The 25,716-nt window shown below is 43.3% G+C and overlaps 1 protein-coding gene across 1 annotated transcript in view; it reads right to left on the minus strand.

The window, feature by feature from the left end:
- The window catches only part of LOC139209690 (plexin-A1-like), a 225,830-nt gene that overhangs the window by 109,471 nt on the left and 90,643 nt on the right, over positions 1–25,716 (minus strand). Inside the window, exon 4 of the mRNA XM_070839495.1 lies at positions 6,835–6,966. Coding sequence (XP_070695596.1) covers positions 6,835–6,966 — 132 coding nt within the window. The remainder of the gene's footprint in view (positions 1–6,834; positions 6,967–25,716) is intronic.

The raw sequence follows: 25,716 nt of genomic DNA on the forward strand, positions 1-25,716 counted from the left end.
TAGGGACATCTGCCTACTTGGCATTCTGTCTGCAATGAATGTATAGTTAACACATTCTATATCTTGTTTGTTTCATCTCTACAAGTGTAAAAATAACACGTTGCAATGTTGCAACATGATTATGTGCCAGACTATTTCTGGGGTCGAGAGCAGTAACTTAACGAGGTCCCTGTTAACTTCATGGTAATAACAAGAGCAGTTTTTTTTTTTTTTTCTGATTTAACAAACGGCATACAACTTGTGAATGGACCTGGCTGGTAGCGCAGTGGATAAATACGCATGCCATCGGCCTGGGGAACCAGGGTTCGACTCCCTCCCAGTCCTGGCTACCAAAAATGGGTGAGGGTTGCATCCGGTGTAAAAAACTAACACCAAAATCTACAAGCGGATCATCCACTGTGGCGACCCCGGAAGGGAGCAGCCAGAAAAAGGACAACAACAACATACAACTTGTGAATGAAGGAGTTTTAGGCGTGCTGCAAGGCGGATTTTGTCTTTAGACGGAGCCAGGCCACCTGTTTAGCTCTGTCCAGTCGAAATGCTAAGCTAAGCTAACCATGTATTCACAGGAAAAGTCTAACAGTGGTATCATGAGCAAACAGTTACGCTCCCAAAAGGTCCAACTATTCCATTGCAGAGATAAGCAAAATTGTCGTCTTAGCTGCAGATATGTATGAAAGTTTAAATCTGTTACACCAACTGTCTTTATCTCTCTCTCTCTCTCTCTCTCTCTCTCTCTCTCTCTCTCTCTCACACACACACACACACACAGACACACACCTTCACATATGCACTCAGTTTAGTTCTTTCACAAACCAGCTTTGGCCCATTTCCTCGTTCAGACCCAAGTCACGCTGTTTCACTCAACCACATTAAGACATCTCTCCCCCTCTGTCTCTCTCTCTCTCTGTGTCCGTCTCACAGATCACATTCTGATCAGCCGATCACTCACCGCTCTGCCTTGACAGACCTCTGACAGCTGTGCTGTGTGTGTGTCTGTATTTTTTGGTAATTACAGACAGGACAAAGGTTTTCACAGATATCCCGCCATCCAAAAAATACGCCAGCGCAATTGTTAAAAAGTCTATTGCTCCATTGTCAGTAGCTGCTTTTAGTTTTTGACAGCAAACTGCAAACAAGACACAAATATGTTATTTTAAGTTATAAGCTATCTTGACTTTTACCAGGATATGATGCAATCTATTAAATACCTTTGATATAATAAAAAAAACATCTATACATATTAGATTCAATTTAGTCATTCCATGCTAATTGCCTTAACTGTGCTGAGGCAGTGTGATGAGGAAACAAGACTTTTGTCCAGATCCGGTTGGCTCCACTCAGACTGTTAATGAGCACAGGAGCAACTGTTATTTACACTTCTAGCAGCACTTTCCCGACTGTTGTCAACCTCAGAACCAGCTTCTCTCTGCCTCAGAAAAAGCTGAGGACAGCGCTTTTTCCCCCCCACAGTGGCTGTTTACATTAACTATTCAAAAGAAGTTCAGTGGCCAGTAAAAGTCAAGTATTAAACTTGAACTTTAGAAAGCAGCGATCCTGAAGGACTTCAGTGTCCCTCACAGAAGCACATCAGAAATATTTACAGAAGTCCTCTGCTGTATTTAAGCAATAGTCTTTGGGTCATCATTAATTTCAACTTGCCCATGCAAACATCTGCTAAGTCATACTGTTCCTCAAAACTCAATTCACCAATTAGATGGCAGGGCCAAGGACACTTCCAGCAGAATTCTGTATCCTCTCCTCATTATTCTCCCTGTCCCCCTCTTCACTAACATTAAGTTAGTGACTTCAAAGTTGGACAAACACCAAAGAAACTGCTTAAAAAGGAGCGCACGGCAGTCTTTTCTCCCTGACCTCCAAGTGCAGTAAATGCTGAGTGAATTGAATATGAACCCTCTCTGATGTTGTGCCAGGGGTAGGGTTTCTCCACTGTGCAGTACAGTACGGCTAAGTACATTTCTGTACTGTAGCTAAATCGATACGTGGAGGTACATCATCAGACCATTATGCCACTGTCTGAAGGGCCTCACGGAGGCAGGGGCGCAGACATTCGCTGCCAACAGGTCACCTTACGAAGCTGTTTTACAAGCGGAGAGGCTTGACCTTGCCCTGTTAGTTCAGTAGAGGAAATGTGGTGGTGATGTTACGGCAGAGAAAAGATCACAGGCTGGGCTTGGCCTCACAGGCGTCCTGGTCTGGATAGTAAAGTAGATTACAAATCCCAAAACATAAAATACACGTTCTCAGGCTCTATTAGTCTGTACTAAAATATAAGAATAATTCATTATAATGGGAAACAGGTGAAGGGAAAGCCACACCTCATAGCTGCATAGTAGAAGCCAGACAGGTTATTATTAATACGTGACATATTTGGTACAAAGGTTCAGTAGAAATCAATAGATTATGAGCTGTAATGCACTTAGTCATTTACTTTAAAGCAATTAGGTGATGTCATCCATAGGGACATACAGGACACAAGAAATATCTCTGCAACAGAAGCTGACAACAGGATGAAAAATCTCTCTTGCCCTGCTGTTTTTATTAGATCGGGACAATTTAACCAACTATCGAGGAAACGACGACATCGGTAAAATTGATTCTGCGCCATTGTTCATTTTCATGAGCACAAAAATGATGTGCTGTGACTGAACAAAGAGAGACGGACCAAAAGCTAGATGCAGGCAAAGTTACGTACAGTGAAAGAACATAGAGAGACTGACAATGTAAGCAAGAGTGTGTGTGTGTGTGTGTGTGTGTGTGTGTGCTTGTGTGTGTGCTTGTGTGTGCTTGTGTGTGTGTGTGTGTGTGTGTGTGTGTGTGTGTGTGTGTGTGTGTGTGTGTGCTTGTGTGTGTGTGTGTGTGCGTGTTTGTAGCAGAGACACAAAGAGAGCCATGTATAAATCCATCGCCCGCTAAACGAAAACTCTCCTCTTGAGGTGAATCGGACAGTTTTATGTTTTCGCACTGTGTGTGTGTGTGTGTGTGTGTGTGTGTGTATGCTTATGTGAGTCAGTGCTGCTATACAGATACGTGGTCCATACACTGCAGTCCAATCCACCGCTTTTAATTATGTGTGTGAGTGAATATGGGGAAAGGTAAATTGCTCTGTCAAGCTGGGAAATGGGCTTTTTGATGTTTGAGCTCTCATCACTTGGCATTTCTATTATTCAACAAGGAGTGGGGGACGGAGGGATGAGGAGGAGGAGGAGGAGGAGGAGGAGGAGGAGGAGAGGAAGAGGACAAACAGGGTGAGGGTATAGCTCACTTCTGAAAGTGATCATCAAAGAGAGTATGTATATAACAAGCTTTCAGGCTATGGTGAGAAGAGTTCTGATTCAAACTTCACTGAGGACCGGAGCTCTGCCAGCCAATGGGAGGGGCGCAGGGCCTCCAGAGGCAACGTGCATCACTTCCTTCAGCAGGCACTGGTTTGATTTTAAGGCCCAGATAAAGCAGCTATACGTCCTCAGCACTAAACTGCAGTCTGACGGTGTTAGCAAGCAGCTGAACACTTTTCACATTTAACAGCTAGTTTTGCTTCCCTCGAGGAAACATAAAAACTATTGATGCTAGACCCACTTGAATTTTTTCTTAATTTGACTTCATGGCATATCTTTTAAAACCAGAGAGCATCATTACTTTCTTAATCTGACAGGGATCCACTGACACACTCTCTAGCAGACATTTAGCAGTTCTGCCACTTGACACTTCTGCTGCCTCAGCGTCAAATGCGTTTCAACCCTGTGCTGTTTCTGATCATTACTTGTATGTAAGACTGAACTGTGAATGTAAATCAAGTCCAGAGAAAACAGCTAGTTTGAAAGCTTGAAGGAAGCAGAAGTTTATACACCCCTGGGCTTGGCCAGGGACCTTAAGCCACGACACATTATCTCTAGTGCAGACAGCCTCTGGGCAGGAGGACGCTCCTCATCAGCAGGCCGGGGAGGCTCTGCACACACATTGGTCCTGTACCGTCTGGGACACAAGTTCACATTCTGCTGCAGAGGGAGGATTCTTATTCTATTCTATGCTATATGAAGCAGCTAGTGGAAGAGCGGTTACACCATAAACACACTCCATCTGAAAGAGACAGAAGTGAGGACCCCTTAGAATATTGAAAAGATGGGGCAGGAAAAGGAACAGAGCATATCCTGCAAACCAATTATATTTTCCCACCTCCTCAGCTCTCACCAGCTCTCTCTCTCTCTCTCTCTCTCTCTCTCTCTCTCTCTCTCCCTCTCTCTCTAGAAGTGAGGCAGTGTGATTCTGAGTTTCAGAAACAAAATTACACAGACCGAGAAGGCAAAACTCAAATCACAGCACAGATTTGAAGACAAAAATGTGCTCGCATACGAGTAGCCATCCTGGAGCAAAAACAGCGTCAGGCATGTACAGTTTCTATAAACTCACTGTCACTGGCTGCACTTGTAAAATGTACCAGTATCCCCTTGGATCATCTCAAAGCGGGATGATCCAAGGTTGTGGCTTCTATCAGGCTTCTTTCTTGTCACTTGACCTCCCTGCAGCCACTGAACTAACATTCACAGACATGTGGTGGACATATCAGTGCTCATCAAAAATAAAACACCAGCTTTAATAATTGAAAATGGTGGCAGTGGCTGTCATCTTTAATGCAGATGACAGGAGTTAAAAGGGAAAATCTGCAAACACCCTCAGCATGGACTTTGAGCTTTCTTTGTTCTGCTGAGCACCGCTGGCTCAAACAGAGATACTTGTTGAGCACAGGCCCGGCGCTTGGATTATCATTCCAAATAATATCACCGCTTAAGTCTTATAGTCTCTGTTGACGGCTCGGCAATTTCTTTGTAAACACGTATTATTCTCAAGGTTTCCCAAAGCTCTCACAAGAAATTCTATTGAGTGCTTTGGCTGAGACTTTTGACCTTCTAGCCATTGTTTGTTTTTTTTATTATATTCCTGATGCAGCATTTTCTCATTCTGCTGTCCGCGGTGGTGTGAATCTAGGAACTCACACATATTCTGCAGCTTCGAATCTTGTTACTGTTGCAGTTGAACCCCACTGTAAATGTTAATACGTTTGAGACTTAAATCCCATTCTGAATCAACTTTTTCTTTCCCCGTATGCATACGTGATTCTGTGCCACAGTCTGTGTGTCAGTGTGTATGTGTTTGTGTGGGTGGACTCCCCCTCGCTTGAATATGCATCCACGCATCTCCCTGTACAGTACATTGCATCTTCCTGGACTGGAATCCATGATTGAAGGGTCTTATTTTCCCCTGTCACATCGACGCTGACGGCGTCCATTGGTATCAATTACACTTCACTTCCTCTTCGTGCTTTTTCAGACACATGGAAGTCAATTATGTCTAATTGCTGTTAAATTACGAGCCACTCACATGGCAGTTACTGTCTACGTACTGAGGAAGTCTTGCTGAAGGTTATCACACCGCAGTCATTAAGCGTGAGATAAGGGAGTCGTGCAGGTAAACGAAGGAGAAGAGGGAAAGTGGAGGAGGTAATGGACATAGCTGAACATCACCTACATGGACAGCAGGATTACGTTGTACACATTACTCTGTGGAGGAGATCACTATGAGAAATGGAATGTCAATGAGCCATTTTTAAAATGATGAACAAACAACACAATAATACTGAGCTTCACATGCTATCGTCAAAAAAAAAAAAGATATTGAAATGATGTTCTGCAAATGAAGTTGCTTTCGTGACCAAACTATTCTATTACTTTTTTGTTCATTTGTGTTTTTTTGGAGTGTAAATGGGCTGAAAAATAAATATTAAGACTTGGCTGGAGAAATTAAGAGAGGACGTAACTTTTCCTTTTTGGAATCTATCTATCATCAGCATTGTTTAAACCTGTGATATGTATACTCTAGGCCTGGTCCCACCAGAAAGTGGTACAGCAGAACTTATTACACGTCCTCTCAAAATATCTGACTCTACAGAAGCTTGGTAACTTAGTGGCTACTTGCAGGGCTCGCTGTAGCTGGCAAGCTAGCTGCTAACATAATGGCCTTATAATTAAGATCTTCAAAATGTCATTTGGTTGTTCTTGTTAAACTTGATTAAAAAATAATTGCAAACATTAAGCTGTCACACTTTTAAAAATAAATCTTTCACACACCAATTAATATGCAGAGGCTGCATGTATACTGTATACGTGTGTCCCTGATGAAAGGATGGTATGGGGCTTCATTCTACATGACACATTTTAATATTCATCATATTAATTAGCACTTATGACTCTGTATGTGTGTGTGTGTGTGTGTGTGTGTGTGTGTGTATACGTATGCATGTATGCATGCATGCAGGCTATGTAATTAGCTTAATTGCTGACTCCCCAGTGTATGTTTTGAATACATCTTCCCTTAAGAAGTTTTTCTGGAGCTTTTCCACTGTCTTCATTTTCTTTTTTCTTCTGCTCTCCTTTTCTAACCTTCACTCTGTTGCTAGGATGTGTGTGTGTGTGTGTGAACACCCAGCAAGTAATGTATATTTATGAAAGTGTGCATGACACCGTATGAACGCATCTGAGCGTGGCAGCAGTGTGTGTATATTGTTGCAAACATACATACACTCAAAAGCACCCACAGACTGCAGAGCGTGCGCGTATTCGTAAGCCATCGGCTGTCACGAATCACTGGATCCGTCCCTAAAATCACCAGACAGATAAATGACTATTGATATTTAGTCATCATTTCCTCAGGGTTGTCAGCGACGACTGTGGGCTGCATTATGGGCTGCACTGCTAACCTTGCCTGGCTGTAGATCATCGCTTCTATAGTGTTCATGTGTGTGTGTGCTTCTCATACCTGTTTATCAGTGAGGGCGTATAAGTACTGATGATCTGGGCTGAAGAGCAGATCTCTCAGGATGGGGCTCCCGTCGCTCACCACCACATTTTCATACAGCAAGGCAGGCTGGATGATAGAGTTCACCAGGATCTGGAAGATGACAGAGGAAAACAGAACAATAACTACCCAATGCTTCTTGAATTATTGTTTAATATGTAGTAACCTTGCTTTTGGCACACAAAAAAAATCAACTTTTTCTTTCTAACACTTCCATTTACTCTGGATAATCCAGAAACGGTCCTTGTGAAAACAGAATGAAATTTCCATTTTGTCCTTGATAAAGAATGAGTTTTGTGAGGCTCAAACCATCTTTCCTGTGAAAGATGTTCAGCTAAGAAGCTCTATTCAAGAAAATTATGTATCTCATCTCCATGTAAAAGCAGCCAATCCCCATTTCATCTGGTGAAACTGTTCAATATTTACTTTAAATTTTGCCATCAGCTGCGAAACAGCCAGTGAAGTAACAGATGCACTTTCATTTGGCTCCCAATTTATGCCGAAACTCAAAAACCTTGCAGAGGGTGCGACTACAGTACACAACCAAATGATGGCTCTTCTGTTGGTGCTTAAAGCGTTAAGTCTACTGGCAAAATTACAGCGTTATGAGCATCACTTCCTGTGTACCAGCGAGCAAATCGTTTTTCTCTTTCTCTGTGTACTTTTTTGTCTGGATCTTTCTCTTTCTAATTTCCCGACTTCCATCTGCTCATCCATCACCTGACAACAGTTTAGTCTGCTACAACTTTTCTGTCGCCTAGACTCACTCCGTCATCCTACTTTTTCTTCCTTAGTCTCAACAGCCTCTGTAGTTATTATCCGCCAAATCACTACCAGAGCTTCCTTAATCACCTTTTTTCTGAACAGAAGGTTTATTAACAGGCAGGCTGCCATCACTGTATGTGCTTTTGTTGCTTGAGAGGAGGAAGCGGTTTTGGTTATAACTCAAGAGCTTTGACAAATCACCTCTGAGAAGGTACTCAGTGGGACACTGAGAGTCTAACGCCTGGGAATTTTTACAACAAGAGTTAAAATTTCTGGCATTTTTACAGCAAGGAAAGGAGCTAGTTTTGTTTGAACACCTGACACAAGGGAAAACACTACCTACGTTTGATTTTGTATTAACTTGAGTACTGCATCTAGACATTTCTGCTTGTCGACAAAGTTACAAATTACAGAACTTTTACTGACTTTCAAAAGTGTACGTATTTGTGTGTGTGTGTGTGTGTGTGTGTGTGAAGGAGGTGTATCCTTGTTGTTACTGTCCAAAAGTTATTTGCTTTAGCTGTCCCTTATGTTGCTCCCACATGAAAACAAACACCGAAACTTTTATTGATTCGAGTATGACCTTTTGTCCCGTTGCTTTTCTGATTCTGATGATTTCTCTCTCTCTCTCTCTCTCTCTCTGTCAAAAAAAGTGCAGGCGAGCACTCATACATTCACTCACAACATACACTAAAATTATTTTCCCCTTCTAAAACTGCTACATGCCCTGGGCCGGTGTATCATGCGTGATGAGCGAAGGACCATGGCGGAGCGAGGAGGGATAGGAGCAGGGGGCGTGCTCTGCCCTACAGCTCGGGGCAGAGGGCAGTTGGAGTGGGATTCAGGTCAGCTGGCACAGAGGGGACTGCAGACTGCAGCAGGTGACTATGGATTTTCATCTAGTCTACTGGCCCGCAGGTTTCTGCTCTCCTTCTGCGACCTCTGCACTTTGGAAGTTGGTTTGTCCAAACAGACTTGTCACTGAGGAAGTGGCAGCACTTGAGGGTAAGAAACTTTGATTAACCCTCCATTAATCCATTTTTTTTTTCCATCTGCTTCTCTTCGAATCTACAGACTGTGTGCAGACTGTGTGATTACGCCTGGTTTCAAGTAAATGTCATTGAGCTGAAATACCTGCAGGAGCCAACTTCATGAGGACCACTTCTCTCTGTGTAGTCTGTGCTCACTACTTTCAAAGTCATAAAAGTGAAAATAAAAGGGGGGCGACACTGGAGCATCTGGAACTTTTTTATGTTTTCATTTGTCCAGTTTCTCACTTTCTGGAACTTATTAGCCAACAGCCCAGGCTATAAGATGAAAGAGACTCTGCTGCAACCGTAGTGCCTACCCGCTTTAAAATGTGCTTATTAAATATGTTTTATAACTGCTCCCAGGATGATTATTAGACCACAAAAACATCCATAAAGGTTCCTGCTTTGATGTTACTGACAGCTTATGGGTAATTAAAATAGACTTTTTTTTTTTCCCTTCACTGATTAGTTTACCTCTTTGGAGCGAGGAGACAATCATACGTATTTTTATCTTGCTCAGCAGTGCCACTCTACGATGAGTGCACTGAACATTAATTGCTGCTATTTGCATTCAAATTATCCACCAATCAATTAGTTCCAAAACAACAATGTTTATATGTGAGTTATAATGACATATCAATCCCGTCACTTCAACAGAAGATGAAGTATCATGTGGAGCAAGGATGCTGCACCGTGTGTGATTACTGAATTCTCCATTTGTATTCCAGCCATTTAGCTAATGCTCTTTTCCAGGCTGATGTACACTGAGGAAGCAGGTTAAGTGTGTTGCTTAAGGAAGGCGCAATAACACACGCATTGTGTCTTTGACCTTTCAGATGAAGTGCCGCCTCTGTAGGCCACCTCGGCTACAGTGACAGCGCTGTGGAGAAAGTTGGGGTCAGGAGGAAAGTTAAAGGTGACTTTTTACTAATGAGTTTGCAGCCCACGCTCTGACTTTGGAGTAACATCCCCTCTTTTTCCCCCTTCTTCACCCTCCCCCGTGTCTCTCCCTCGGACCTCTATGTCTCCTCTATCCTCCTGGGATTAGGCTCATTACCAAACCAACGCTGATATTACCAAGGACACTGTAAGCTTCGCACACACACTCACACATACTTAACACAAACGCGCTGAACTCCACAAGTGTGGACAAAAATGCATACCCAAGTAAACACACTCACACTTCCAGTTACACACACACACACACACAATGTGCCAACAAGTCCTTTAAACTAAACAAAAACACTTTGGAACAAACTATTTGTCACTTTCCTTGTGAGGACACCTTCAGTGTGCCCATTTTACTGTGCTGGCTGGTCAGAAGTAGTTGCCAAGGAGGCATTTTTTTTTTTTTTTGAAAAGCAAAACAGAATATAAGAGGAGTCAGCAGGGGAGACGAAGAGCAGGAAAGGTGACCTGTGGTATTTTGAAACCAGGAGGACCACTTTCATTCCGACAAAAAAGAAGCATTTGCCAACAGCTTCCTTGGATAATGATTCATACATTAAGCACAAACTAGCAAGCTAACATGCAGGCACAGCAGGAGATGGTCTGAAGCTGGTTTGGGATGTTGGCAAAAGCTGATAATGATGGTGGAGACGGATGAGGTGGGATGAGGGTGGGGGGGGCGTAGCGGAATAGAGAGAGGGATGCTTAGCGTGTGTGCAGAGAAGTGTGTCGGGAGTGTGTAGAGGAGGACAAGGTAATAAAAGTGAACAAAGGGGAGTAATGAGGTTTGGCTGAAGTGCTGCAGTGATTAATACCATGCTGGGTTCAAACACCGGTCACACCTTTGGGTCAGGTAGACTGGGAGAACTACACCACATCCCATCACTTCTTCACTCTTTCCCTTTCTCTGAATCACCGCTCACTTTTCAAAACTGGCCGTGATTCATTTTTCTCCAGTGGCTTTATATGACTTCCTTTCTCCCCCTCCTTCTTTTGCCCTTCATTTCCTGTCTTGCATCTTTCCTTTTGGTATTTAGATATGTAATACCACACCATGCTTTTATTCTTCATTATTCAACTTTGCGCTTGTCTTATTCCACTTTTCGGTCACTTGCCTCCCTTTCTCTCCTACCTTCTTTCCTCTTTCTAGTCATTTCCTCATTGACTCATTTATCCCCCATATCCCCTTCTTTCCTTTCCTTTCCTTTCCTTTCCCTCTTGAGATTTCTCCTTTCCTCCTGTCCTCGTTTCTCCCTTTTTCCGCTTCTAGCCTGCCCCTTGTCCTCTTTCTTCCCTCGCAGACACAGACCTCTTTCTCCCACTGTGTGTGTGTGTCTGCATGCGCGTGTGTGTCCAGACACAGCAGTGCCCTGTCCAACCTCAGCTGTTAAACATCGAGTTAATTACACGGCTGGACAAAAGGAGGGGACACGAAGAGAAGGAGGGAAGGATACAGAGAGGAAAAAAGAAAGGGAGACAAGAGCAGCTTGTTAACCTTGTTAGCATTTCTCACTGAAACCAATGTTACTAATGTCTGCTGAAGACGAATAATGAACCTGTGTCCTAAATGTTCAAGTCGCTCTTTGATGATGGAGAGAACAGAGGGAGGGAAAAAGGCATTTCCTTAATGAAATCTATGGTGGGGTGTGTGTGTGTGTGATAGAGTGAGTGAGTGTGTGTGTGTGTGTGATAGAGTGAGTGAGTGTGTGTGTGTGTGTGAGAGAGAGAGTGTGAGTGAGTGCGTGCATTAACAGATCCTCATTGTATTCATGATCCGTAATGAAATTGATTTTGGTCTCATCTGTTGAGGGGAGGGTCTGCATGTGACACACACACACACACACACACACTCAATGCTAGTAATTCTAACAGCAGGATTGTGTTTCCAAAAGGAATTTCAATTTAATCCCAACAATTGATTAAAAAAAAAAATTGGTAAGTAAATACTAAACATGCAACGACACACGTTCAAACAGGGAGACTGAACGGTGTTAATGTGAGTTGTTGGGATGGGATTTCTAAGGTAGTCGTCTCAGTGAATGTGTATGTGAGAGTGTGTGTCTGACCCTGACTGGAGGGCATCCAAAGTATCACAGCACACCTGCTGACTACACAGTCTACAGCTCTTACACACACACACACACACACACACACACACACACAGCTTGGTAGAGCCACATCAGTGAGACAGGTTACTTGGAGTGAAATTAATCATCGTTCTTTTGTCGCACCGCTGCTCTCACAACAGGAGGCCGGCCCCCAGGTGCCACACACATATGCACACATACACACCTAGAGAGTGACAAGCAGACAGCTGGCCGGTGACAGCATGCCACTATGAAGCTGTTTTCCTAACAGCTAACAATAGTTGGCTCTGGTTAAGAGAAAATGACACTGCCAAGGTGTGGTCAAGTGAATGTGCAGAACACAGCGTTACCATTTAGGTCGAGGAAGACTTTTTTGGAAATTGTTTTTTTCAATTCCATCCATATGAGCAGTGCTCCTATCATAGCAGCAGCGGCCATGCTGGAATCATTGTGCTCAGATCAAGCTGATCACATGTGGCTGGATGAGAATGCTTTGATCAGATTTCCTGGAACACTAGCAGGAATTAAAACATTTGTTGCTACGGAATTAGCATTCACAACAAATAAAGACGACTAACCGTTGTTGCCTCGAGTCTTCAGACCAGCTCCCCACGGAGATTTAACCCTTCAGAGTCTGGGGTAAAACGGCGTTTTTTACTACTTTTCATTTTACCTTTGTGTTTCCCATTAAAACTGCTTAGCTTGCCTTTCTTTGTGTCTTTCTTTTCAGCACAACCTCACCTATGTGATTCTACAAGTATTTATTTATTTTGACATAATATATGGACACACTGTATGTAAAAGTGCAAAAGAAACACAAAATCAGAGCAGGAACTAGTTGGATCTTTGGAGGAGCGGGGGTCTGCGCGGACACCTCCTCTCGTTCGTCTTCACGCGCCGCATTCCACTTCATCCTCTGAAAGGAGTCTTCCTCAGAATCAGAACGTTCTTCCCCAGATTCAGCATCTTCTAACTCGTAGAAGAGCTGCTGTAGTGCGCGACTTCAGCTCTTCATAAATTTAGTGTTAATAGGCTGATCGACAAAATTCAAACACTTGTAAAAAGTTTGAAGTGTCCGCTTTCCAACAGTCTTTGAATTGAGCACCTGCGTGCTTGTGTCACAGCTTTACGTTTTCAAACGTGCGACATGTGACTTTGACGCCGTGTGGCGGTCCTAGACTCCGAAGGGTTTTTTTTTCCTATTCTACTATCTTTTCCTTGTTCTTTCCTACCGTCTGTGAAGCTTATTTACTTCTTACAAAAATTAATAGATATTTCCTGCTTATTACAGCTTGAGTCTTATTTTTTTTTACCTTTTTGGCCTCTGAATACATTGTGCTCAAAATAATTGCTGAGTTCTGGGAAAGCGAGAACATGGACATGATACAACAAAGGCGGAGGGCAAGAAGTGAGTGTTTGGCCAAGAAGACAGGTTGTAAACAACCCAGCAACTCTCAACTGATTATCTGAAACTGATATTCAGGAGGATGAACCAAGCATTTGGTCTTGTGACTGATGTTTTCAATCTTACCGTTGAAACCTGCCAATGATGTGGCTGCTCGTGTGATATTATCGTGATCCAAGATCTCATATATTAACTTGGTGGGTAAAATATTACTATAAACCATAGGAATAATGTCCAAAACCATGTAAAGTAAGACCCACATTCTCACTGTAAGCGAATCATGCAACAACGTGGTAAATTAGCACCGTCTTTGCGGTCATCCAGTAGCAATTGTTTTGAGCAGCAGTATGGCAGTTTCGCTTTCAGCTGCCTGTACTTGCCAGAATGTGACAAGGTTGGCCAAAGCAGCAAGAGCAATTAGATACTCTCACACTGAAAATTCTCAAAGGTAGAACTTGACAACAGCTTGAATTATATTGATCTTATTTTTCCTCCCCAGACCCCTGGCCTGCTTTATTAGCACTATTAGCACTGTTAGGATATCTCATTGAAACTGCAGGGCGCTGGGAGCGTCAAAACGTCACTGCATCCCTTTGACTTACATTCCTGCTGGGGAATGTGTGCTATAAAATGACATTTTCTAACCACAAGACACTAACAGAAGACGTCTCTTTCTATTCAAGTCAGGAGCACACAGATAAGCACACTTGCGCACAACTCCCTTCACCAGAGCCGCATCTGCACCCTTCTTGTCAGATAGTAAGTCGGGGCACTCTGCTGTCAGCTGGGCTGGTATGGTATGGGCGAGGGTGTGTGTGTGTGTGTGTGTGTGTGTGTGTGTGTGTGTGTGTGTGTTTGCTGGTGTAAAGGCTCTTTAATCTTTCACAAGCATGATGGACTTGAATTTCCCCTCAGCAGCGCTCTCACAAGCCTTCTTCCAGTACACACACACACACACACACACACACAGCTTGCCTCCCCTGCCTGCTCCTCTCATAACACCAAGCCACAACCGCTCCCTGGGACGATCGCTTGCTTCGTTCTACATTCTCTTTGCTTCTCTGCTCTCCATCTCTTTCGCCGCTCTCTCAACTCTCTCATCTTCTTTTCTGTCCATCTTGTTAACTTCATCTTGCACTTTTCTCCGTTTCTCGTCCGCCCTCCTCCCCTCTTTTCACCCTGTCATATCCATCTCTCTGCCCCCGTTACTGTTCATCGTTCTCAGTCATTTAGGCTGCACCCTATTTCCTTCAAAGCAAGTGAAAAACTCTGACATTGGGGGACCATAAAGGATCCCTTAGTTCAAAGCCGTCTATCTTTTTTTCACTAACAAGTGTCACCGTTGTGAAATAAGTCAGAATAATGTAGATAAACTTTTTCACCTTTTTGCATTCTTAAAATGAGTTGATTTGCATTGAAATCGAGTGGATTCATCTCTGCCTGTCGGCGGTTTAAGATTAGATTAAATGGCTTGTTAAGGTAGGCTTTGCGAGGATCCTCTTCCCTCCTCTCCCTCAGTCCCACTGTGCCGTGCCACAGCTGAGAGTGCTTCTGACATAACTAGGTCTGGCTGTACGCTAAAACAGCAGCTCCACATTCTTCCCGAAGGCAGCTCCTGCAGGCTGAGGCCAATGTGAAGCTAATGGCAGCCACACACTCGTGCAGAATGTGTTGTAATGGTGTTGTTGCTGGTTTGGCACCTCGGACCAGCTGGAAAAAAAGCTGTATATTTATAATTTTGGAATCATAAGATCAAGTTCTCTGTCATCTCCCCCTAGTAAAACGGCTCTAATGTTATTCTAGTTCTACTTACTGGCCAGTGAGTCATAAAAAAGCTATGGATAGAATTAAAAAACCAGAGCTTTCATGTCAACAGATTCCTCTCCGTGACAACCGAGCAAACTACAGCCACCTGATGTGATTGAAAGCTAAAAAAAGAAGCTGGTAACTGAAAAGTGGACCTTGCGTTGAAATTGTCTTGTCGATCTGTCACTTGATATAAACTACCCCCACCGCTGCTGCTGCTGCTACTAGAGTACTGCTGTACTGTACAGCAACCACAGTGTGATGGCAGTAATACTGTGGCTGTATTATCATTAGCACTGCTGTAGTGATACAAGTGCTCTGTTGCTACTGCCTGACTGGTACCAACAGGCAACGCTCCCCCCACTAAAAGCAGTAGTAATGAGAGTGTAGTACTATTAAGTTGTATGGTCACGATGAAGAGATTCTCTGGAAAAGTGTCCCGTGTTTCCACATGTTCGGGTATGCCAGTGAGGCCGAGGATCTCAAGGTGAGGCGGAGAGCTTAGGTCAACGGAGACAGAACATCCCGGACGGAGGATGCATTTCTGCACCCAAATATAACCGCCGGCCCTGAGCTATTGTTCTCACACTCCCACCATAATAGCTTTATCTTGACAGCTCCGAGATGACGACAAGTGAGGACAAATCTTCATCTGTCTGAGTCTATCGCTGGTGTGTGTGTGAGAGTGTGTGTGTGTCTGTATTTGCATCTACACAGCGTTTCACTTCCCTCGCTGTATCTGATTTGGCGCCACCACCTCTCGCTCTCTCCTCAGAGCTTTAAAAACAATTGCATTTCTCCTTTGTTTTCCTCTCCCTCTCTCTATCCATCTGTCCCTCTCTCATCCCGCTCTCTCTTCAACTTGTCACACTCGCTCTCTTTTGCATTTTCTTCCCTTGATGTACCAGCTCAGCTGACGCACATGAGCAGCCAAGCGGAACACACTTGTGTATAGCGCAGCCCAGCAGCGTGTGTAGGTGTGAGCGTCCGCTTGTGTGTGCGAGTGTGTGTTTTGCCCTGCAGTGAGTAGTGAAACTACTGCTAAACTAGCTCAATTTGTCAAGAGCAGAGAGGTGTGGGCCTTGAGGACCACTGTACCGCTGTCTTCAAGGTAAACGCAGGAGTAGAGATTCAAAAGAAAAGACAAGAAAAAGAATTTAAAAATTCCAAGAATAGATAAAATTCCAATAGACGTTACATACAGACTTCCTACGTACGTCCCCACATAATTGCGTTCCTTTGGATCAGTCTGAGCAGAGCGAACATCGGGAGGAAAGGATGCTTCATCACTGCCACTCCTTCAGCGTGTCTGTATGTGTGTGTTGACTTTGACAAAGAGCGGTCAAGACCCCAGTGTTGACTGAGCTTTTTATATGTGTGTGCATTTTTGTGTGTGTGTGTGCATTAACAAGAGCCTGCCCCACCTCCAGAAGGCGACAACTCATTATTAAAGGGGTAGTGTGTATAAATTATCAGCTGTTGGCCCGAATGAACTAACTAAAGAAAACAATGTCACGGCGCGGTCACAGGGTGAACGTCTACCGAGCGAATGATAAATGTCTCTCTCGTTCTTTCTCTTTGCTCCCATCCTCTGGCCTGTTGCCACGGCGATTAATTCTGGGATGCGGAGAGAAAGAGAGACAGAAAGAGCGTTGAGACTGACACATTCTAGACACCCTTGCTTCAAAGGCCACAAGCTTATCGCAGCTATACATACGTGCGCGCTCGCACACACACACACACACACGCACACACACACACACTGCATCTATGCTACTGCCCTCGAAACACTGAGACACACACAAATATGAATCGATACACAGCCACACCCAGTGTTACAGGTGAGTGTAAGTGAACAGTGAGTGAAGAGCCTTAGGATGTATGTGTGTTTGTGTGTGTGTGTGTGTGTGTGTGTTCAGTTTATCGTTTAGTTTAATATTTGTTTAACTCCATTTTGTTTGTGAGGTGAAAGTACATTAAGGAAAAGCAATTAAAAAGACAGAAGAGGCGTGAATTATTAATTTGTGCTGGTAAGATAATAAGAAATGCAAAGAAGTACGTACTTAAGGCTCTATCTGACACAGTAGCTCCCTCCTCTTCCCTCGTTGTTACTGAGTTACTGAGAGAGTTACTGAGAGCACAGGCTCATCAAAGTTCCTTGAGCTGGCCTTGAATATGATAAAAGCTCGGGAAAAGCAAAAGTGACTCACAATTCACCAGTGATTACTGGTGCTGTCACTGGGAGAATTGCCTTAATGAGACATAAGTGAATATCAGACAGAATCATACAAGATAAATTCACTAATATTCTGAAGGATCTTTTTTTTTTTGTTTACAGTCTTCAGGTCCTGTAAACACCAGAAATCTTTAGGACATTTAAGGTTAACACTAGATCCTACATTTCCCATAATGCAGCCAGCAATTCTTTCCCATTGACTCTTGCAGATTGGCCTGTAAACCTTAACATTAATTGAAGGATTTAAGGGGAATAAAAGTCATTATGTGACAGCTGGTATACTGTAGCTAACATTCTATATCAGAGGTAGCTGCTCTCAGTTGCTACATGATTTTACTGATCTTGTCCCTGCTGTTCTCTGCATTTTCTCTCTCCTCGTCTTCCCTACTTTCTTGTCTTGGGAACAGAGAGAGCAGTGGACAGTCAGATTAATGACCTCGGCCTCTAACACACTCTGTCTTCCTCTTTATGTCTATCTGCTGCTGTGTAAGGGCCTCGCAACCACACTGGGATGAGACACGGGGGGGAGGGGGGGGGGGAGCAGCGCTCATACTCTTGCACTGTCTGCTCCCCTGCTATGCTGTCATTCATCTCCACTTTTGCATATTTTGTCGCGGCTGTTGACACAAAAAGGAGAAGTCACTTCCTTTGGCACACATGCAGAAAGTCGGAATGGTGGATAAACTTTAGCATATTAGCACAGGTGGTAAATAACAATAATAGACACTGATAAATGCACGCCTTTCCTATGTCTGTGCGTCTGGCTGCACTCCTGTCTGCTTATGTGTGTGTCTGTCGCCCTACTCGGATGTGTAATTACAAAGGAGACATGATAAGCCAGTTTTTTTCCTCTCCTGTGGGAGCTCACAGCTAATTATAGAGCCAGCGGAGCTTCAAATTGCCATTTAAAACAGCCATACGGTGGGAGACAATAACACACTCCCCTGGTGGTGTCACCGCTGTGTAGTGAATGTGTCTGCGTGGAGGTATCACAGTGGAAGACATAGCAAAAGAAGCAGCAACAGTGGGGAGAAAAAAAGCACCCTGCAGCCCTGTTAGCCAAAAATGACTGATTCCCTGAACAGGAAGCCATATTTTAACAGCTAAAAAGTCTGTAAATGTTTCAGAGTGGAGACAGCTGCAGGGGCAGATTAAGAAGAGGGGTTCAGGCTGAAGGGAGAGGTTAAAGGGTGGAGTAAGTCTTCAAGTTAACATAATTGAACAGGTAACTTTCTTTGTTGAAACCGTATTGCTTTCACATTTATCGATATAATGTCAGCAAACCATAAAATGTCAGCAGCCATAACTCCTCCATAACCAAACACACACCGACTCCGCCAAAACAAACTACCGATCGCTCAGCCGAGGAAGAGTTTGAATCTGCAGAGGTAAAACTCAAGCTTTCAGGCAAGACAGAAACCAGAGGGGGGAGATAGAAAAGAGAGAGAAGGGAAAGAGGAGGATGATGCTGAGAGTTGGAGGTAGGATGAAAGGGAGAGATGGAGGGAGAGATAAGAGAGAATAAACAGAAAGAAAAAGTGATGAGGGCTAGAGAAAGGACAAGGAGGGATTTTGTGGTGTGCGGTGGAATGTGCTTTGAGGGAACGATTGCTGCCAACACACATACACACACAAACGAAACAATCTTTCGCTGCCCCTGGCCGTCCTTTACTCACACAGGAATCCCACCATACTCTGTTTCCCTCTCTCTGTCTCTCTCTCACACACACACACACACAGACATGCACAACACACACATACACACACACACACACACACAGACATGCACAACACACACATACACACATACACACACAGACATGCACAACACACACATACACACACACACATACACAGCCAAACCACAAAAAAATAAAGAGACTTTGCAATAATACATGCATTCCTTATAAGCATAGTGTTACATGGTATAACTTATGTGCATTTGCAAATTCTTCAGCACCAACACACACTCAGCTTTGCTCCCTTAATATATATAGTGCATGCACGCACACACACACACACACACACACACATGCGGAAGGATAAAATAGCTGCAGGACATACTGCAGCAGGATGAGAAACCAACATTAATGAGTCATCATTCAATTTAAGTTCTTTACAAAGACTGTACAAGCATGTGTGTGTGTGTGTGTGTGTATGTATGTAATGAGAGAAGGGATGTGAAAGCTCTGCATGTACATACATGTGATCATGGATCATTGCAGATGTGTGTGTGTACTGTATCTGTGTGTGTGTGTGTGTGTGTGTGTGTGTGTGTGTGTGTGTGTGTGTGTGTGTGTGTGTGTGTGTGTGTGTGTGTGTGTGCGCGTACTCTTTATTGGTGTGCTTCCTGACAACACTCCCTTGGGTTTACACGGGCCGTAATTCATATGTCAATTAATTACCAGCATGGGTGTATGTGTGTGTCTGTGTGTGTGTGTGTGTGAGATAGAGTTACAGTCCATCAGTGTAATGACTGTAAGAGGAGCTGTAACCAGACACTGGTCCTATCTGTAACTAACACCAGGTTAGATACAGTCGGATATCAGTGGCAGTCATGTTAGGTTTGAAATCCCACTCCATACTCCATGTACACCGCCTCAAAGCCTCGTGGGAGCTTAAGTTGATGAATGCCTTATATTTTGCTAAAATGACACGATGAATATAATCTGTAATCTGTTACAGTTGGTGAGATATGCAAGTCTGGACCAAAGTGGTGGGCCTACTGACTGACACTGCCATCCATGAGCCATGCTGCTAGTGTGGTTCAAATTCACCAAAGACTCAAAGATATCCATCCATCCATCCATCATCCATCCATCCATCCATCCATCCATCCATCCATCCATCCATCCATCATCCATCCGCTTATCCTATGGAGCAAGCGGCGGAGAACACCCTACACTGGTCACCAGTCAATCACAGGGTCGACACATAGAGACAGAGAACCATTCACACTCACACCTATGGGCAACTTAAGAGTCACCAATTAACCTAACCTGCATGTCTTTGGATTGTGGGAGGAAGTCGGAGTACCCAGAGAGAACCCACGCAAACATGAGGAGAAACCCCCCCCCGAGAGCCACAAATATAACCAACCAAAATCTTAGCCGGCTAATCTGCTAGCTCAGGTCTCAGGCGGTATTCTACACACAGAACACTGCTGGTTTCCCAGAGAACACACACCACCATCATCATCATACACATAAGGAGCTTTTCCCATGACTGGTAATCTCGTTACAGTGCCAGGCAGAGGCATGTACACACACATGCACATACACAACACAGCCCACTGACCCTTTTTTTACTTCCTACCCACGTGTTTCAAGGCTTCTACACTTATGCTATTAAATTCCTCAACAACTCATAGAGTTTCCAACTTTATCTGATAGAATGGTTAAAGGTTTTATGGTGTCAGGCAGCAAATGGGACTGGAGGTACAACAATGAGATCTGTGAGTGTTAAACATACTAAATCCAAACTATCCTTTTTTTTTTATGTGTGCAGAATGGTGTTTACCAACCTTTAACAACCTTTCCAAGATGATAAAACTCTTTATGATGTGAATTCATGGTGTTATATTATAGCGGATAGCATCAAACTGGAGCAAGTATCTGAGGATGGATTTGTTTAAGGGCCAAATATAAATCAGTGGTTTTTCACAAATGTAATTGATTTTTGTTTATACTGCTGCCTTATGCCTGGGAGTCATACATACTTTACTCACCTTTTTATTTATCACAGCATCATTGCAGATAATACGTGGCTGTAAACTGCAGGCTGGGACCACATGACTGGAGGCTATGAAGGGTTCCACCCTCCCCATTATTGCTGTAACCATATTTATGGATATAGGCTTTTGCTTCTATACCCAGCTCAAGTCACAGCTGGTGGTAAAGCTAAAGCCTTGAATTGCACAAACAGCCACCCACCCAGCCAGCGCACACTAGTTACAAAACCAAACACACCCCCAGGCGTAGATTTGAACACGATTCCAAACATACACATGCATTTTTTTCTTTTTTGTTAAATCCAGCTCTATTTTCCAGAACAATTCTCTATACATTTCTGTCATTACCCTTTTTTTCCACCATCGCTTTTCCAAAACGGGAAAGTGTCATTCCGCACATTTTCTTTCCCCACTCATTCTCATTGGTTAAACAGCCTTTTCCTTCCCCGTCTCTCTTTTACATCTGTGTTTATTTACACGGAGAAGAAACACAAATGCTGAGAAATGTGGGGATGAGGTTGTGAGAAGAGGTGTATGCGAGGTGTGTGTGTGTGTGTGTGTGTGTGACCAAGAGTCCGTGTGGTTAGTTTCAAGTATCCTCTGCCCATCAGTCAGTGGAATCCATTTCTATCCAGCAATTATAGAGGTGGTGACAGCACCAATTTGATCTCCCATTATGCACTAATGAGATCTGGATGAATAAATGGATGACAGAGGCAACAGAGGAAGGAAGGGAAGGATTAAAGGGACATTCCAACAAATAGCAAATAACAATTAATTAAACGAGTCAATAACAGTTTTCTCACATATCATGATTGACAGACCACCGGAATGAATAAATAACTAAGTGAAATGTATTCTTCAGCACAATGCCGATCGCATATTGTCAGCTTTGTATTATGTCCTCTACTCTACTTTCTACACACTGTATGCAGCTCTACAGTATGTTATGGTCACCTGCTTCCGCGCAGTTAAACTTGTCCATGACACTGTTTATAGGCCACAATCCCAATAAAACCACAATAAATAGTAACAGCTAAACGGTTAACTCACTCCATGTTGATGTTGTCATAGAAATAGAAATTAAAGCTGGATCTCGTGAAAATATTGCACGGTGTAACATCTACGCAGAAAAAAGCAGTGGTTTATTCTTCTCATTTTATTTGTTACATAGTTTTCTCTGTTTAATATTAAATTTTTATGAAGTGAGACAGAAAAAGTGAGAGTACTTTTGAGGGGACGATGGCTGATCCAAAGAAGGGGAGTAATTCAGAGAAGAAAGTTTTGCCACTAAAAGTGATATTCTCCTCAGGCTGCTCGCTGCTGCTCCACACCCCTCCACCATGTCCGCCGTGACAGAGCTGGGTGTCGGAGTCCCGCCCGCTGACGGAGCGCTCTCTCCGGGCTGATCTCCTGTCACTCCCCTCAAACCTCCGACTCTTTTGCTGCTCTGGGGTTTGTGAATAAAAAGGCTCAAATGTTGGCTGTTGCAGAAGTGACAGTGTGATCATTTGAATGTGACCTAAGGGGCCCAGCATGCAGTATGAGTGAGCTGGAATATGAGAGGGTGCGAGGGAGAAAAACTATCAGCTTAAAATGTAGAGCTGTCAATAGTCATTAGTGCATTTTCGGGAGTTCATGTGTATGTTCGGCAAGTTTCCTGATATTTGCGTAAACTGTAGCCGATGATAAACATGCTGGCATGTTCAACCTCACTTACTACTAACTAACTAACTAAAAATAAAACTTAAAAATATGTCTAATCCATTTATCAATTTCCCAATTCAAAAGACCAAAGTCCAAAGGTGGCAGGTTGGTGAAATCAGCGCTCTCATCAAAACAGAAAAACTGTATTTGCAAAGGACTAGTAGTTTAATAGATCTATAATAAAGTAATGCCTACTGGCATACTCCTATCACTGTGACATATAATTAATGGTGGTGTACTTAGGCCATCAATGCCCTGCTTTGCTTCCATGCCCGCTCACCAGAAAAACATGCCACGACTGCTGCTGCTGTTCATATAACACTTCAAACGCCCCATCTCCACCCCATCGTACACCTGTGGGTTTATGTTCCGTGGGGGAACTTATCACGGTCACCTCGACAAGGTCAGAGCCTTGATGTCAAACATTACTTTCACAAAATAATTCATTCCACAGAAGTTGGCTGACTAAAATGTAGGTTTCATTGTTTTTCACATTCACGCAATCTGAAATATGCCTTAATGTGACTTAATTAGCCATACTATTCTAATCACTTTTTTTTAAGCATCATATCTATCATCATTAAAGCATGTATCCACTTTCTGAATGTCATATGTTAAATCCCCCACTAACTAGTCAGCCTACCAATGATTTTGTATGGCACTAAAGGACGATTTGGAATAATTTCAGGCACCCTGTGTCCAGTCATCTAGCACCAACATTAGGTCAATGTGTCCCCTTCAACAGCACTTTGGTCTATAAAAGGCAAGCTTCTAACTAATAGGCAGACTTTGATAAACTTTGCTGTGCATATTCACCATACCCAGATGATGATCCCTGTGCTTTTCCTCAGGTGCCACTTGTACTTGTACAAATACAGCACGTAATGGGCTGATTACAAAGAGCATTTTTTTTTAACATTTTGCCATTCTTTTTGTTCTGCCTTTTTCTATTGAGAGAAGTAGTGGAAGTGGAGTTTCTTTTTTTAATTTAATAATATTGTAAAGTGTGTCAGGGAGTGAGCCATTATATAAGCAGGGTTATGCAGGAAAGATGTTTGTTGAAATGTATATGTGTGCATGCATGGAGTAAGTGTGTGCCAGTCTCAGCAGCAGTGTGTGTGTGTGTGTGTGTGTGTGTGTGTGTGTGTGTGTGTGTGTGTGGTAAGCCTGGGAGGAATGTGGCCATGTCTTGGTTCTCTTTTTGCTGTGGGTGGGCCTCGGTGTCTGCTGTGCCAGGCAGTAAAAGACACCAATCCAGCTCTGAGTGCCCTAATCCCTCCATCCTTCCTTCATTTTTGTTTTTCACCAGGCCTTTTAATTTTTTCTGCCTCTCACTTTGTCTGTTCGCTTGAAATATTTCCCCTTTTACCTTGGCAGACCGCACATTACAGAGCAAACGACAGAGAGACACACAGAAAATTTGTAAGTGTGCAGACGGGGGACGCTTTGCCCTACAGAGACAGGAAGTTCAGCGTCAGTAGAGATGAATGGACAGACAGAGGGAGGGCAGAAGACAGAGTGGGGAGGGATGGAAACGGCCCAGTGGAAACCATGATGTCATGATTAGTGAGGTGCGACCATCCTGCAGTCACATTGGCACCACATGGACGCCATGGAAAGCACACACACACACACACACACACACACACACACAAAATCTCTCTGTGTCTGCTTCTAACCGATTACAGCTGCTCCGAGAAACAATGCGGCCATTGTCACTCTTAACCACCATCACACACAAAAAACACACACACACAAACGTACACATGCACCGCAGATCAGTATTAAAACATTCTGATGCCTCATGTCCTGCTGAAGCGTGATGCTGGTCATTTAAGTCATTTAAATATGCAGTATGTTAAATATATCCAGAAAAGTGGGGACATTTTATTTTGTTATCTACGTCGTTAGATTTTCACCAGTAGTCTTTCACTCCTGTTATAATATGAGCTTTTCCAAAAAACAGCGGTGATTCATTGACCTAACAGATAGTAATGCTGCCATGAATTGGTTAAATGTTGGATTGTGTTACCGTGAGTATCAAGAATGATGTGAATGAGTGAAAATGTTGCATGTTTAAGGAGCAAAATACTAAATTGTTTTTTTTCTCAGCATGACTAAACCTTCCTTACAGCTGACTCAGTGTCTGTAACAGATTGAATAAAAGCCAGGGTAAAGTTTCTGTGTATTCCTTTCTTTCTAATAATAGAAAAGACACACACGGTGATTAAAACCAAAACTGGCAGCTCTGAATGAGGTTGTTTCTCAGCCTCATGGGACTCCTGAGAGAAAAGAAGACAGGCGAATTGGGTGGGAAGACTAAACCCAAGCTAACAGGCTGATGCATGTAACTGAGGAAAGACAAGTTAGCTTATTAAAGATCAATTAAGAAGAGACGGGGCTGACGGAGCAACGTAAAGACACAAACAGTCTCCCTTGATGTGTGTGGCGGGGATCAGACTACCTAACAGCACCATGTCCAGAACAGAAACAGGCATTTATCTCAGAGCAATGAGTCTACAAACATTCAGCAATGGAAACAGACCAAAGGAAATCGGCGGGAGGGAAACCCCTGGAAAAACAAAAAGCGGGACAGAGGGGGTGAGAGGAGGAGGAGGAGGAGGAGGAGGAGGAGGAGGAGGAAGAAGTAGGACAGAGGGATAAAAAGAAACTGATGTAAAACATTGTATGAACTGCTGCTAACTGTTCAAAGCAACATCAATCTATTCAAACATTAAGTGGTTAAGTATGAACACAATTAGAACACATTAGAACACAGAGTGATAACTTGTCATTCACAATAGCTACCAGAGACAAATGGACACTCCATTTTGTTGTTGTCAAGGTCACCATTTTGCAAAAAGTCATCCAAATAAAACAACAAAAACAGTGATTGTAGTCTCCAGAATGGCACATAGAGGTGTTTGCTATTCTGATGCCCTGTTGGCAGGGCGACATTATTTGTCTGTGCCTTCCAAAACTTCCCTATTATGGTTTGGGAACATTCATTGTCACAGTTAAAATAATAGCGATCACGGTCAAAAGATCGTGTTTAAAAGTAACCATCACTGACTGTTGATGAAAAACTCAAAGCAAAACAAGTCTCCCCTGTCACAGTCCAACATTTT

This window comes from Pempheris klunzingeri, chromosome 11 (assembly GCF_042242105.1).
Source record: "Pempheris klunzingeri isolate RE-2024b chromosome 11, fPemKlu1.hap1, whole genome shotgun sequence".
In the NCBI taxonomy this organism is placed as follows: domain Eukaryota; kingdom Metazoa; phylum Chordata; class Actinopteri; order Acropomatiformes; family Pempheridae; genus Pempheris; species Pempheris klunzingeri.